General features: G+C 38.2%; 1 protein-coding gene across 1 annotated transcript in view; it reads right to left on the bottom strand.

Moving 5' to 3' along the window:
* Positions 1-16,194, bottom strand: part of SBNO1 (strawberry notch homolog 1 (Drosophila)) — a 41,270-nt gene that overhangs the window by 20,197 nt on the left and 4,879 nt on the right. The window contains exons 4-15 of the mRNA XM_006865373.1: positions 13,867-13,964; positions 10,234-10,330; positions 8,102-8,262; positions 6,995-7,128; positions 6,764-6,854; positions 5,475-5,636; positions 4,458-4,593; positions 4,273-4,378; positions 3,988-4,141; positions 3,326-3,508; positions 2,581-2,678; positions 1,093-1,244 (exon numbers count right to left, since the gene is read on the bottom strand). Coding sequence (XP_006865435.1) covers positions 1,093-1,244; positions 2,581-2,678; positions 3,326-3,508; positions 3,988-4,141; positions 4,273-4,378; positions 4,458-4,593; positions 5,475-5,636; positions 6,764-6,854; positions 6,995-7,128; positions 8,102-8,262; positions 10,234-10,330; positions 13,867-13,964 — 1,572 coding nt within the window. The remainder of the gene's footprint in view (positions 1-1,092; positions 1,245-2,580; positions 2,679-3,325; positions 3,509-3,987; positions 4,142-4,272; positions 4,379-4,457; positions 4,594-5,474; positions 5,637-6,763; positions 6,855-6,994; positions 7,129-8,101; positions 8,263-10,233; positions 10,331-13,866; positions 13,965-16,194) is intronic.

Here is a 16,194-nt window from a genome sequence, read left to right as displayed (position 1 = left end):
ACCCCAGCCCCACCCTCGGAGGGTTCTACTACGCATGCACACAGATCTCCTAGAAATTTAAAGAGACAGTTTCCAATTAAAACCAAACGGCCACAGCCAGCCCTGAACTGTTTCCAACTAGAAACAAGTCCTGAATTTGTGGGGATTGTGGAGCGGGACAAGCAGACAAAAGAGGAAATAGGCCGAAAATTAAATCCTAAGTTACATCAAAATGACCAACAGTGGTATCTTGAAACTTCTCAGGAAGAAGAGTGAAAAGGGAAGCCCATTTCCTGATCACATCTACCTGGAGGCATTCAGAAGGCATAAAAAATACCAGAATACATACCCATCTAAGTATTAAGGCCACAGATAACCCATGAATATGCCTAAAAAACAGAAGCAGACAACCATATCTGCACATGTCCAGAAACGAGATAAAGTGACTGAGGCAAATGAGCTGGAAGGAGACCTACACTCCATACTGGAAGATGGGCAGGCTTTGGAAATGCCTAAGAAGGAATTCCTAAAAATGATTATAAAAGGTATCAAAACACTATGCAATGCAGTTGAGAAAAATAATGAAGAAGTCAGGAAAGTGCTACAGGAACAATCAAGTAAGATAGATAGAGCATTGGAAACAATTCAAAACCTACAGAAAGAGGTCCAAATGATTAATAATAGAATATCAGAAATGGACAATACATTGAAAGGGCAAAGGAATAGAACTGAAGAGATAGAAGCTAGAACTAGTGAGCTAGAAGATAAATCTCTCAACACTACTAAGATAGAAGAACAAATACAAAAAAAGGATAAAACAATCTGAAGAAAGCCTAAGATTCATGTTGGATAACATGAAGAGGAATAATGTAAGAATTACTGGCATTCCAGAACAGGAACAATCACACAAGCCCACAGAGGAGATAGTTGAAGAGCTTTTGGAAGAGAAGTCCTTAAGTCACTGGCTAGCACCAATCATTCAAGACCTACTTTGACCAGGACTTTACACATACATTGTTATATGACAGCAAAAATACTCAAATCACTTACTAATTCAAGGACAGTCAGATTTACAGTAATTCTAATATTCACAATTGAAAGAAAATCACCCACCTTTCCGCTTCTTTATTTTGTTTTCTTTACAGGGACTATCTCTTGGTGAGCTGTTGTTACTTGGAGCTGTCAAATCAATTCCAAGCAAACTATAAAGCTTTTTCCTGTCTGGAGCAGGGAAGTGCTTTTCAATGAGCGACTGCAGTACACCTCTGTTCACAGGAGAGAGAAACCGTGCACATTAATGGTCCTGTTTACAGAATACTTTATAAAATCTTCATGAAGATATTTCTTAAAAACAAACAGGGGTGGCATAGTACATGCTTAGTTCAGTCTTAGCAAACTAATTTTTTCAAGGCCACGCCAATCCAGTACAAATAAGAGTGTAAGCCGTGTATGCTACAATGCTTACATTTTCTAGTGCCATCGAGTCGGTTCCGACCCATAGTGACCCTGTATAGGGTCTCCGAGGCTGTAAATCTTTACGGGAGCAGAAAGCCTCATCTTTCTCCCCTGGAACTGTTGGCAGTTTCGAACTGCTGACCTTGATGTTAGCAGCCCGATTTGTAACCACTATGCTACCAGAGCTCCTTTCATTTTCTAATAGTTATATTTAAAAAAATTTGTCCGGCTGATTAATTTTAATAATTTAAAAAATCAACTTCAAGATCTCATTACAACATGTAATCAGATAAGCTGTTTTCAGTTTTTTTCTAGTGACGTTTCTGAAACCTGTTGTGCTTGGTCCTCTCTGCCTTATCCATTCGGACTCGCCATTTGAATCAGGTGACAGACAGACACATGCCACTGGTGGCTACCATATTGTACTGGGCAGTAGGTGCTGGGCTCTCTCATCATAGATAAACACAGAAAACATGGTCTGTAAGCCCTGAGTCATGAAACACTGTAAAAGCAAAGTTTATTTTGCTAATTTTACTACCAGAGTTAGAAGTGACAGGTTAGGGAAACATTTTATAAAATTTTCTACTATAAAACCCTTTAAAAAAAATTTTTATTTCTTGATATCCTATTAATATTTCTGAGTTTTATATTAGGACTCATGATTAGAGCAAGTTCTAACTTTTGCCCTTTGGGATAACGGCACTTTAGAAAGTAGTGTTAGCTCATAAAGCTGCATAATTCACCGAGTTTAGCCACGGTACACACAGTCAAACTGAAACCCTTCTGTCAATCCAAGTGCCGGAAGAGAAGACTGTGAGGTGCCTATGTCACTGCCTCTAATCAATGGAAGTACACAAAGGAAAGCAGAAGTATGCAGAGATGAAGATCAGGACAACTTTTAAAAGGTCATCTAGGAGTCCTGGTGTGGCACTGTAAAATAAACATTAGACTGCAAGGTCAGTTTGAACTGAAAAGTCAGCGGTTCAATCTCACCAGCTGCTCCTTGGAAACTCTAGAAGGGTCGATCTGAGTCAAAACCAACTCTACGGCACGTAACAACAAGGCTCATCAAAAGCTTGCCTCCAGATAATGTCAGCATTTGAATTAATCTAGTCAAATCTCAGAAAGAAAACCAAAGCACATTACTTGGCAGTGGAAACAAAATCATTCAGTTCTCCTCCACCTTCTTCCAAGGCTTCTAAAGTCCTGGCTTCTCCTGTAGACTGTAGTCCAATTACGACACACTGAAGTAAATGAGAAAACATATTAGTTATAAATAAAATGTACTTATTGTTCAGTATCAAGGCTACTCTAAATATTGGGGGGGGGGAAGGCAACAGATTTCAAAAGTGTAAAGTATATATGTACTCATTTGCTTATACTACAATATTTGAGATGTGCTATGCAAACAACAGTTAACAAAAAAAATAAGTAAGTTAGGAAAAAGAATTATGGCAGTGAACAAACGGAAGCCTTACAGAGCACACAGTCTGTTTAAGTAACTAACTATAGCCATCACAAAGTAAAACAATGTAGTGAGCTCCCATATATACTGTCTATGAATACTCAAAGTACAGCGATTATTTCTTCATACTTTATCTACACTCTCAGTATATAAACAGCTTTGCTTGTAGCTTCTTTAAAATGGTGTGGTGCTGTAGCAAAACATTGGACTAGCATTGACAAGGTCAGCAGTTCAAATGCACCGCTCTCAGAAACACTACAGAAGGATGCTATGCTACAGACTCCACAGCACACAACAGTCACTAAACATTCTTACAGACATACTTAAGGGTGACGGGACAGTTCATATAGAAAAACCTCAACACCTACCAGGAAAAGACAATTTAACCCAGAAATGACTCAGTTAACATATTGTCCATCAACTTACTTTTCCATTCTTGATTTCTTCGCGAGCTAGTTGCACAACCCTTTTAACTTTAGATGCTATGCACAAATATTTGAAAAATCTCTGATGTGCAGACCAGAACTGGCCCCACATGGATTTCTTCATCCTCTGCTCAGCGTCAATCAGATCAGCGGCTTGCTGAAATCGTTCTCTGGCAATCACCCACTAAAGATGCAAAATCAACACTTTACATATTTCATTTTGGATTTTAAGCTACTAAGTACTGACCAACTGAACTGTAAGTTTTAATACTTTAATACTAGCTTTTTAATGCTTTAATACTAGCTTTTGAAAGAAATATACTTCCACGTGATTTTAAGAATGATGTAACTAAGATATATAGTATTTTTTATTAATTACTTTTTAAAAGCCAATTGTGTATGAAAGTGCCACTGGTGAATCACATATTTAGTAGAGACATCTGGCTGTTATTTTTTCAGCCATAGTATGTTTTGCTTGAAATGCTTTCAGATGCTTCTGAGCCATGCAACATGGCTTACATGATGGAAACACTGAAAGCTGCATTTAAAATAAGGACATCGGTTTCAGTCTATCATCTAGTCTGTTTTATAGGCAGAAATATATAACTGAGTTAACAAGTAAGATCAGTGCATTAAAAATACTAGGAAGAAAACCATTCTCACCAGCTTGACTGCTTTATTATACATTTTTACATAGCTCTGAGAAAGAAGAACTTCCTCAATTTTGAAGGTCACTCCAGTAAAACTCAGCTGTCGAGCAATGTACATCCCTCTGAGTTTCATATCCATAGCAACTATTTCCATGGCACCAACACCTCTGAATAAAATTAAAACACAGAGTAGCTATCATTAAATATGGCAGGACTTTCACATACAGTTTAACAGATTCAGCAATAGCATCTTTGAGATTGCCACTGATGAGAACAGTAAGTACTGAAAGTGTATTACCTCCTCTCAACTGCTTGAATAAAATCACTGAATTCTCTAAAAGGTGTCCCCTCACCCCATATTCCAAGACGATTCATGTAAGCCATGTTGCGTGGCTCAGAAGCACCTGAAAGCATTTCAAACAAAACTTATTATGGCTGAAAGAATAACAGTTAAATGTCTCTACGAAATATATGACTACTCACCAGTGGCACTGGCATACACAACTCTGGCTTTTGGCAACTTGTTCTGAAGCTCTAAGACAGCTAAGCCCGTCTTAGTTGGCTTTGAAGAACCAACTGGACATAAGTTTTTTGCTTTGTGACACTCATCAAACACTATCTGTATGAAATGAATCAAGGAAGAGTTCACATGTATAACACATGTTGCCAATCTTTCAGCAAGTGGGTAGCTTTTTCTTTCTCTGAGGTACAGTAAACAGCTGAAGTGTGCAGACAGATGGCCTTGGGGGAGCACCCAAGATCATTGTGGAAAGGATGTAGCCAATAACAAATCCCTGGACACCAACTTTGTTACAGGAAGAGCCACATCCCAATCAACCTGTACTATCAGGCCATAACATTTTGCCATTTGCTTCAGATGCAGTCCTCTGGGGAGGGTAGAGGAGAGGGGAGGGGTGTTTCTCCTTGACCTCCTCCCATTCCCCTTTCATCAGAGTATCCACTGAACCTGGGAACTGTCATAACCAGATATGGAATTCTTAGTTAAAATTGATGAAAGGGCCTAGCCCATTGCCTCATGGACTGTTTACCACAGAAGATAACTTTGGGGAACTAAATTGTAGAGGTGGCAAAGTAACACTGGTGCACATAACACTGGTGCACATTACAGTAAACTACGCTTTGAGTTTATCCGTGAGCATTAACTTTGCCACTGCCAAGCCAGCAGTTCTTTCCTGTAATCTTCTCAAGTATTTTACTATGAAAATACGTAGTGTGAATTATCAAGAGGGGACTATATATAATATCCAGCATTCCCATATTTATTAACATTTACTACTGAGTCAAATCAACTAGACTTAGCTAAGTTTGAGCTTGTATTTGATCCTATAGGACAGAATCAATTTCCTAACACTTAGAATCCCTGTAATCATAAATATCCTCATCATGTTTAGTTCATTTCAGGAACTACTGCTTTCCAAATGTTTATCGTGACATAACTTTCTCATCCTCAAATATAAAAGCCTTTGTTGCAAAGGATACAACTCCATCGAAGTCATCACCGCACCAATGTAGAAGTTGTTTTAACCTAGTTTTGTATTTACCACCAGACTGGCTTTCCCCAATAAGGGAAGAATAGGTAGCAAAAATAACACCTTTTTTCACACTACCGTTATGTTTGGAGGAGATTTTTCCATATTTAAACTGAAAGAAAAAAAAGAAGAATTCAATAAACATTTCACTCGTAAACATTTTTACTGTACTGGGGAACTCATACTAGACTTCTTAACCTAGCTGGTCCATGATGGGATTCCAAGAACTCAAAGATCCTCTTAAAACCATACTAAACTTCTCTCATAAAATGACATATGCAAACATGTAGGACAAGGGTCTAGCTTTCACCAACATCTCCAAAAAGTTTTTTTAAATCACTGAAAAAAGATGAAAACTAGACAGAAACTCTTGGAGTTTGTGTGTGGCAACAAAGGATAGGCACTGGATTGCTAACCACAAGGTCAGAGGTTCAAATCCACCAGCACCCCAATACAGGTTGCTATGATTTGGCACCTACTAACGGTATGTACCAACAACAAAAAAGATTTATGATTAATTACTGATTTCTTCTCTTAAGTACACTGGCTCAGAAATCAGTGCAGTTCTAGAGGCCAGTTACATGTTCTTAGGTTTTGAACTGTTTGTAATCATGTAAGACATGCAATTTAACTGCCAACCCACCCAGTAGTGCTTGCCCAAAGGATCATGGAAGGGCCCAGCACCCTGACCCAACCAGGCTCCAAGTGAAAGGCAGATTTCACTCTAGCTGTGAAAGGCGAACTTGGGAGGCACATGCAGGGACTCCAGCTGTCTGTTTTGATTTTTTAGCTTTCTGTTGTGCTTTGGGTGAAAACCTACTGAGCAACAATTTTTCCATTCAATAATTCATATAATATTGTTTCTACACTTTCAATACAAAGACATATTTACTTCTAATCTACTGATCATTTCCACAGTGTACAGAAATATTCTCAAGTTATTGTTTCATCCTTATGAAATTACTAGAGGCAAAAAGCAAACACAAAGCTGGAAGTGGAGGGGTAAACTCCATGACCACAAGGAGCAGTCCTATGATGTATGCCTCTCCAGAACCAATGCCTTCCACTGTGGTCTGTACATAGTTACTCCATAACCCACAGTAACACTCTACTTTCTATGGAGTAATTCATTTAATTCTCATTCACTAACAACTCTATGAGGTAGAAACTACTACCATTTCCATCTCACAGTTAAATCAGTATTAAGTTAGTAACCAACTAAAGAGAATGTTTTCATACCTTATTTAATGAGTGGACCAAAATGTTTTTTGCACCAATATCCCTCAAATCTCTTTCCGCATCATACTTTAAATCATTTGAGACACTGAACCTGCCACAAAAAGAAAAATCAAACGCATATTTCATCCTTCTAGCAGAATATGAGAATAAAGCCAAATCTTCTGAAATCTCCTGACTTAGTACAACCATCCCCACAAACAAAAGCTTCTACAGCCCATTTCTAACACTTACCAGAGCGCTCTTTTTCTACTCAACAAATAATTCTCATAGATGATCCCTGCAATTGTCCGTCCTTTTCCTACACCAGCACCATCACCTATTAGGAAGCCAGCTCTGTCTCCATTAGGAAGGAATGTTTCATGTTGCTGCAAAGAAAAGGCTGGCCATTAATCTTTCAGAAAGTCTGGGAATCCGCCTTTCATACAGTATTTTATGACTATATTAATTTTTATGTTTGTATTGTTAACGACATACCACATTTGATTTTTAGTAGGAATATATTCTAAACCTTTTCTATATGTTCTCTCTTGCTTATCATAACATACCCCAAAGTGACTAAAGTTAGCAAACTAATAATTATATCTTCTTTAGCACTTTCATAATTAAATACCATCTTTTGAAAAATGATGTGGTAAAACACACAAGTGATGTGACATATGACCACTCATTAAGTGTGTAATCCAGCAACATGAATCACTTTCACCATGACCAATGCAAATTTTCACATTACACACATGGGGTATGTGGTGCAAGTGACTGACTGGTCATTACTTTACAAAACTCGGAGTATATGATAGAAGTCCTTTCAGGACAATTAGTGTAACTCTAACTCACGCTCTTTTCAGACTACACCATTATCAAAGCAATAGCCACATTCATTCAACCAAATGCTCCAATGTGGGCATTAAAGTCTTTTTCAGCTTTTGTTGTTATTTGGTTCTGACTCAGAGTGACCCTGTGCAAGGTTTTCTAGGAGCGGCTAGTGAGTTTAAACCGCCAATCTTGCAGTGCAAAGCTGCAACATATATCCTTAAAGATACATGTTCTTATATAATAATTTTATGTGGTATATTTCCAAGAAAGAAATTATGCGGTCAGAGGCTACACACATTTTGCACTTTAACAGGTATTTCCAGTAAATCCAAAAGATAGTCTGTCTTTTACTGAGGAATGCATTCCTCAGTCATGCTATTCCTTTTAATTTCAAACACTTAAAAAATCTACATGATATTCTTAGGTTTTTCATGCAAAGACTTTCTTTTTCTTAAAACAACTACATTTTATGAATCAGATAAAAAGTTAAAGACTGTAGGTAGGTATGAATACAAATATGCTTACTTGGGCTGCATACGTAATGGCCTCAAGTTGTAATGCTGATAACCAGCCGTTGTCAATGGATTCTTCAGAAATGGATGTTTTGTACCAAACATCAGGAGGAGTAACACTGGATAAAGAGCTAGTTTCCACTACAGCATCAGGGTGACGGAGGCCAATTTTTACTAAATGAAAAGAAGAAATATCTAGTGTTAATTATTCTAAATAACTCCCAGTTTTAACATAATACAGTATTTTTCCTAAGAAAAAGTATAAGCAAGTCAACTATAGACTCTGTGCTGTTATTAAAAGTGACTAATGATAAGGTCGAGTCCTGATGTAGGGCTGTGGGATAATGCACTATACTGCAAGGTGGGTTTGAAATGAAAGGTTGTCAGATCAAATTCACTAGCTGCTCCTCAGAAACCTTAAACAGGGTCATTATGAGTTAGAACCGACTCAACAGCACTTAACAACAATAACACAATAAAGAGTATTGCTTAAATTTGACTAAGATGATCTATTAATTGCCTACGTGTGCCTTAAATATACTACAGATTTTAAAAAGACCTAGAAAAGCCCCAACTTGGTTCATTATCACCAGATTCTCCAATATACCCCTATTCAAATAAAGGACTTGCTTAAATGAATCATTCACTTCGTAGTGAAACAAACATATACAGTATCAATCATTTTACTTTGAAAGATATATGAAAGAAATCCTTGGCTATAAAATTAAACAGCAACTCCCTCCTTATATTGTATAATATTTATAGCAGGAGAAAGACCTGCTAAGTTTTCTATAAAGGGTCAGAGAGTACCTCATTTCAGTTCTACAGGCCATCACCCTATCTTTTTCATTACTGATAGAGCGTAAAAGCAGTCATAAACAATAAGTAAATGGGCACAAGTTGTATTCCAATAATAATTTATTTACAAAGTTGTCATAGGGATGGATTTAGTTTGCTGATCTTTCGTTTAAAAGGCCCAGATAAACTATTATTTTGTGAAAATGATTATTTGGGGGATGGGGTAAGGCAAACAACAGACACCACATCTTACAGTCCATTTGTAGTTGACTTAAAAATTACGGAATTTTGAGGTCCAGGCACAGTAAAAACAAATTTCAGTGTAATTTAAATTCTATTTACTATTAGTGCCTTCTTATAGAAGACAAGTTCTTTGCCCAAATTTATTTAATCTTATTGCTCACATATAATGAAAAAAGTGAAAAAACTTTACACAAAAACTAAAAACTATTCAATTTTCAACTTCACATTTAAGACAAAAACCTGCCATAAAGTCAATTCTGACTCAAAGCACCTTTATAGAGGGTTTCTGAGGCTGTCAATCTTTAGGGGAGCAGAAAGCCTCATCTCTCTCCCATGGCTAGTGAATTCAAACACCTGACTTGCAGTTAGCAGCACAACTCACTGCTCCACCACGACTCCTTCAATTTCATTTGTCGCTAAGTGCTGTTGAGTCAGTTCTAACTCATAGAGACCCTGTACAGGGTTTCAGAGGAGCCAATGGTGGGTCTGAACCACAAACGTTGCAGTTAGCAGTCCACTGCTTATACAGCACCCCACCAAGACTCCATATAGTGGCCATAAAGCATAATGCTTATGCAAAGAGAAGAAAAAATGTCAATGAAAAACAGCAAATTTAAACAGCACAAGCTTTTTAAAATAAGATTGTAATGTTTTAAATAAACCATGTACGCTGCATTATGTATTTACATTTTTACAATTTGCTAAAAATTTTATAATCATTTCTCCTCTAAGTAAAATGAACTTCAGAAACAACAAAATCTAAGCTGTGTAGTCTGTTTTAAAAGGCTTCAACTTAGAACAAAGCTAAAAATTTGTATAGAAAAAAAACTAAACAAAACAAAAAACAGTAAAATTGTCATGTAACTATATAAAAACAGTAGTTTTTTCTGAGATAGCCACCATTTATGGGTTCTAATACAAGAGGGCTTCAAAAAATTCGTGGGAAAATTCTATTACCTTTTAATTCCTCTTTCCCACAAATTTTCTGAAGCCCTTTAGTATATAATAGTGTGTTTGTGTGTGGGTAGGTGGATAAGGAAGCATTTAGTAAGTTCAAGACAGTCTAGATATCGTTCATAATTTTAACAAATCCCACAAACATACGTTTTATTGGCATATACTCTGCATAGGTTTCTGCATGACCCATTTCATCTTCATCTTCTTCCTCTGGCTCATCTTCCTCTTTTACAACAGGAACCTTCTACAACACAAAAAGAGCGAAATCCATAATCCAGGAACCACGGGTACAGCCCAAACCCAGGAAAACTCTTAAATAGAAGCAGCCACAATCTGGGAAGCATGATATATCACTTCAATATCCCACAAGATCTGGATCAGGTGTGTGGCCCCTCCTGTCTAGGTTCACACTCACATATGATGCAGAATCCAAACCATAGGCTCTGAGGATCAGACTTTAGCCACCTAGCAGACATAGCAAACTGTCCTTCATTTGATTATTCAGTTATGCTTGTTAGTAATCGCATACATGAACCCTGGATATCCACAGATAAATGTAAAAACCTTCCATAAAAGCCGAGACTGGAAATTCCGAAAAGGCAAAGTCCCCCCGACCCCCAAAAAAAGAGGATAGAGAGAAATACTGTTAACTGATGATGAATGGAGGGGATTATAATCAATGTAATGAAACAAGTCATATGAATGGTTGAATGTGAAACTGATGATGTGCCCTGTAAACTTTCACTCAATCCACAATAAAAAACTTAAAAAAAAAAAAATGATGCAGAAGCGGGTCATCACAGAGCTCTACCTTCCTTCCAGCAGCCACCACTATACCTAACTACTGTCTACCGCCCTGCCTGACACCCAGCAATCTCTTTAGCCCCAGTTCCCACCTTTCACTGCAATTCCAGCTCTGCAAAAATCAAGAGGCAGAAGGAGAAAAGGTAAGATAGCTTCATCAGCACACCTTATATAATACAGATTCCACTAACATCTCACATTTCCCTGGTTCTTTCAGTTTACCTCCGTCTTCTCTCATATCCTAAAACTCAAACCTCAGAAGACTGCAACGGACAAAGACTTTACTTCAGTCTTCCGTGTTTTTACTGACACTACTTTGGCAATTATTTATAAAATTGCTGAAGTTTATTCTCTATAATCCAGCACTCTGGAAAGCAAAATTTGGAACAATTAATAAATGACACCAAATAAAACAAGAGGTAAACCAAAACTATCCCAGGCAAACTGGTTGAATGATTACCATACTATCTCTGTCCCTCTATTGACTCTTAAAAGGGTCACACTTTTTGTAGGTGGGTGAATTAAATTTAAAAAGTGAGAAGACCTTGAATGGGCCTCTTTTCCATACCAAAACAACCATCAGAAAACCTCCTGATCAACTAGTCTTCCTCATGAAACAGACCAGAGACGCAGCTATGAAACTAAGTGTACCAAGGGAAGGAGAAGATAAAGGAGAGAAACCCTATAAAATGCGGTGCTGGATGGTAAAGGCAGGCCGGCTTACCTTTCCATTCATTTACCTCTCAGAGCAGAGTATGATGCAGAGATAATAAATATGGAAAGAAAAAGGGAAATGGGGGACAACAGACATCCAGCATACATCAACCCAGGAAGTCCTCAAGAAGAAACTGAATGTTCCGAGAATTATGTGAAAATGAGACCCCAAGTACTTAACTTTACAGTTGTGAGCAAAGGACTCAGGGTCTCAGTTCCACCAGTCATACCATCCCTCCCTGCCCTGACTTACCAAATGACTAACCTGCTCTTTTCTTCCTCTGCCCTTTCTTACATTCCTAGAGTAAAATGGCCAGGGGTATAACTGAAGGATAGAGTGGGAACGCTGAAGGGCGCCACAATTTAGAAACCACACAGGTAATAGTTTTGTATGAGTAAAGCCAGTTGCAAATACTAGGTGGGAAATATGGGTTGTTAGGTGCTCTTATTTTTGCAAGAATTGGGATATCAAGACTCTAACGCAATAGCAACAAATTCTAAATTTTTCCAAATGCCATGCCATTCAAACAAAACACAACCACTGTGTGGTTTGGGCCACAGGCTGCCAGTGGCAATTTCAGCCAGATGTTTCTTAGCTACAAGACAATACAGAACCTTGGGTAACAACTCTATGGGCTGAACAGGGAAGGGGAACACTATGAAATAACGATGGGGCTTCAAAAATCCACGAACTTTTTTGAAACCCCCTCGCATAACACTGCTTAAAGAAAACTGCATTCTTCTGTTTCCAAATACTCACCTCGCAAATAAGTTCAGCATATAAGCTTCAACTGCACTGAACACTATCAGCTGGCTTGCCTGGTCCCCACTGCAGACCATAGCTACAGACTCTCACTGCTCTCCAAGTCCAGCCTCCAAGCTCCACACGCTGGCAAGCTTCAGTGTGGTGCTGTGCAGTTACCTCTCAGTGCCTTCTCTCCTTCCCCTCAACCCCCATCCATTCTTGAGTCCTCCTTGGAACCATCCAACTACTTCCCTTTTGGTCTAATCAACCTCCCAGCCTGGCTCTTTCCCATACCCCACCCATCCCATCTCTCTGACAGGACATCCTACTCTAAGCACTCCTTATGGATGGCACTCCAAATTCAAAGACTTTACACTTAATTCCAACAGCTCCACAGGGCCAGATTCAATCATTCCAATATTCCCCCCAAGTCAAGTATCCTAACCACTGTCACCTAAGCAGTTATCACTCCTTCCTCTGTGCCTACTAATGCTTCAGTGTTCCCCCCCACCTCCTTCCTAAAATGCGCCTCGAGATCTCTCTGTATTCATAAGCCAAAGCTGCACTGGTGTTGTCATTGTTAAGTATAGCGACCCTGAATAAGATTTCCAAGGAGCAGCTGGTGAACTTGAACCCCCGACTTTGCAGTTCAAACAGCTTTGCAGTCTGGCGCATTAACCCACAGTGCCACACTAGGACTTCAAAGCTGCGAGCTGCAATACGGTTCCATAAAATACAGTCTTCCCAGGTCATTCAGCTCCACAGATACCTCAACGTCCTCCAAACTCGTAACAATTATTATGATTAGCACATTGTACTTTGAATGTACCTCATGTAACTACTTAATCCATGTGGTTCTTAAATGTCAAGTTCACTGACATGGAAATTACTCACTACCTTTCTAATGGAAATACAGGGTACAGAATGTGATACACAAACCAACTAACTAAATAAATCTACTGGAATCATCAAATGAACAAATTTAAAACTATACGGAAAAATTTGCAGTTTATCATATAATTATTAGGAACTAGACCATGACATTTTAGGCTCTACTCTAAAAATGAACAGTTGTCAAGTACTTTTGGGTAACTCCACAATGTTTGTTTCTTTCTAATAATTCACACCATAAAAATTTGTCAATATCATATAACAACCATGTCCAACAAAGATTTAAGTTTCATCATTGATTTAGTATGTCTTAAGTTTACTCTTGAGTCCTAGTGAGGTGCTGTGGGTTAATGCACCAGACTGCAAAGCCATTTGAACTGCAAGGTTGGCGATTTAAGCTCACCAGTTGCTCTTCGGAAACCCTATACAGGGGCGCTAAGGATTGGAACTAACTCGACAGCACTTAACAACAACAAAAACAAGTTTACTCTGAAGAGATTTAATGGTTACTCATAAGTTTATATATCTGAGTAAATTGTCCACACCAAAAAAAGTCTTCTAATGGTTGTTTTAAGAGTGTGCCTTCATGACACTAAAATGTATAGGCTCAATTATCTGAAACTCACCATGGTCGGAGAAAAATTCATTTTCATGTCATTTATCCATATTCTTGCTACTTCTTTATTAGAAGAATCTTTCTTTACTGTACCATTGCTTACATCAGCTGGAGAGGATAAAATAAATTTACATTTAAGACAAAATAACTTTCCCAATTTTTACACAAACTCAAAATGTACCCATGTCACTAATCAAAGAACACCAACCTATCACCATCTTATAATAGAGTTGAGGTAAATAAAACGTTCAAGTCAATCAAAAGTGAATATGTACATGAGCAATTTTTTATTCACTTATCAAAAGGTACACCTTCACCTTAAATCAATTATTTCACCATTTCTCTTACTACAAATACTAGCATCAGGGGAACAGCACTGTTTTGAAAATATTTTAACTGACTTTAGTTATGCCTGAATTTTACGGTACTTACTAAATTTGGAGGCCAAAAAAAAAAATTAGTTCTGGGAGAAAAAAATTAATGTGGAAACTCATTGTTTTTCTTCCTCCTTCAGCATAAGGATCCAAATAATGAATCCTATTGGTCTCTACAGTAGTGGTTTTCAAACTTCTAAAAATTTATCATAAAATTCTACAACCCAAATCTCTAAAGCAGAACTGCTTCAGTGAGTCAAAAGAGCTGAAATGCCACTCAAAGATAAAAGTGGCACACTTCCTGCACTATAAAACCCAAGAGTTATAAAAACTGCTTGCCCAAACCACAGATCACCTAAAAGACCCTTGGGAGTCGCCTGAGATGCTACCCGGTACGCCAGTGGGGTCAGGCTCACAGTTCTTGTCTCCAGAGCAGAAAAGTTTGTAAAACTCACAAAAATGCCCTAAGACAGAACAATCACTCAACTGGCATCTACAAGTCAGGTGCAAATATTAGTTCAGGAAAACAATCACAAGAGTAAAACTACAGCTAGTAGGGCAGATGGAACAGAAATGAACAAAAAGATGAAATTCTCTGAAACCTTTCATAACAAAGTTAGTTCTACATTCGTCTACAAACACTTATTGCCTATTCCCTTTAGATTGCTCCTGGCCCTCTACTTCATAAGCACAAATTCTTTACAACTTCCAAACAATGAGTACTAGAACAAAATTATGTACTGTTCCATAATATGTATTAAAATGTATCTCCACAATCAGGGTTTTTTGTTTTTTTTTAAAGCAGCACTTTGGAAGGAGAACCTGTCTATTCAATATCCATCACCTCATCCCAAAAAACTGTTAGGCGTCTATGTATGTATATACTAGGATAAATCATCAAGAGTATGTCTCATATAAACAATGACAGAAAACAACAACAAAATATTCCTCAGCAAAAACTATAAATAAAAGAGTAGTCTGCTCAGGCTAAAGACAGGGTCTATAGCTCCCACGGGGTCCCCCACTACAGTGCTGTTATGTCACAGAAATTCAGATTCTCATTAACTCAACAGAGGAAAACAGTACTTCACCATTTTTAGTCTAAAACTAATACTACTAAATCTCAAAATGCCCAAAACAAAAAAGACAAAACATTGATTAATTTCATTTTACACTTAAACAACTACCTTAGTACAGGGATTCCAAGCCTTCCTCTAATTGTTCCATTTAAAGTTACCACCTCTTCCTGCCCAGCACTTTACATGTCACTTCTCTAACACACCATTATTCACCTGTTTACTATCTTTCTCTCTCCACTAGAATGCAAGCTCCATGAGGGCAGAGACAGCAATCATTTTCTCCCCAATCACAACTTAGCACTCAGAGCAGGGCTTGGCACAGAGTAAGCACTCAATAAATATTAGTCAAACAAACAATATCAAAAACCACACTCCTACCTCTGCATTACATAAAATCATATGTGGAATCCTGAACCTCACCCAGAATCTTCTGAGGTGGGTAATTTCCACTTGAAAGGACAAGCAGACCAACCTGGAGCGACTAGAAGAACAGAAGATACTTCTTGAAAGAAAGACCAACAGGAAAAATACAAAACAATAATGGCAGTCCAACTGATTACTACAAGAAGAATCAAGTTGCTTGCCCTATACACATCAAGGCCAAGTGGTTTAGTCCCCTCAGGGAAAATCCCCTTCCAAGACTAAGACTCAATGGGAATACACACGTAGACATGCACTCCAATTGGTGACCACGTTCATCACCGATAAGGGGAAATGAAGGAAAAACAGCAATGAAGCTGCGAGCTAACCCCCACAATGTTCCACCTGTGAACCCAGGTGGAGACCTGGTCGGCCAGCAGTGTGGCAAGACCTGGGGACTCTTGGGCCCAGAGTCAGTGACATAGCCACAGAAGACTAGAGAGGAGAGTGATGTGTTCAGCTGAT

This window comes from Chrysochloris asiatica, unplaced genomic scaffold (genome assembly GCF_000296735.1).
Source record: "Chrysochloris asiatica unplaced genomic scaffold, ChrAsi1.0 scaffold00078, whole genome shotgun sequence".
In the NCBI taxonomy this organism is placed as follows: Eukaryota; Metazoa; Chordata; class Mammalia; order Afrosoricida; family Chrysochloridae; genus Chrysochloris; species Chrysochloris asiatica.
Note: the sequence above shows the minus strand (reverse complement) of the source record. Positions and strands in the feature narration are given on the sequence as shown.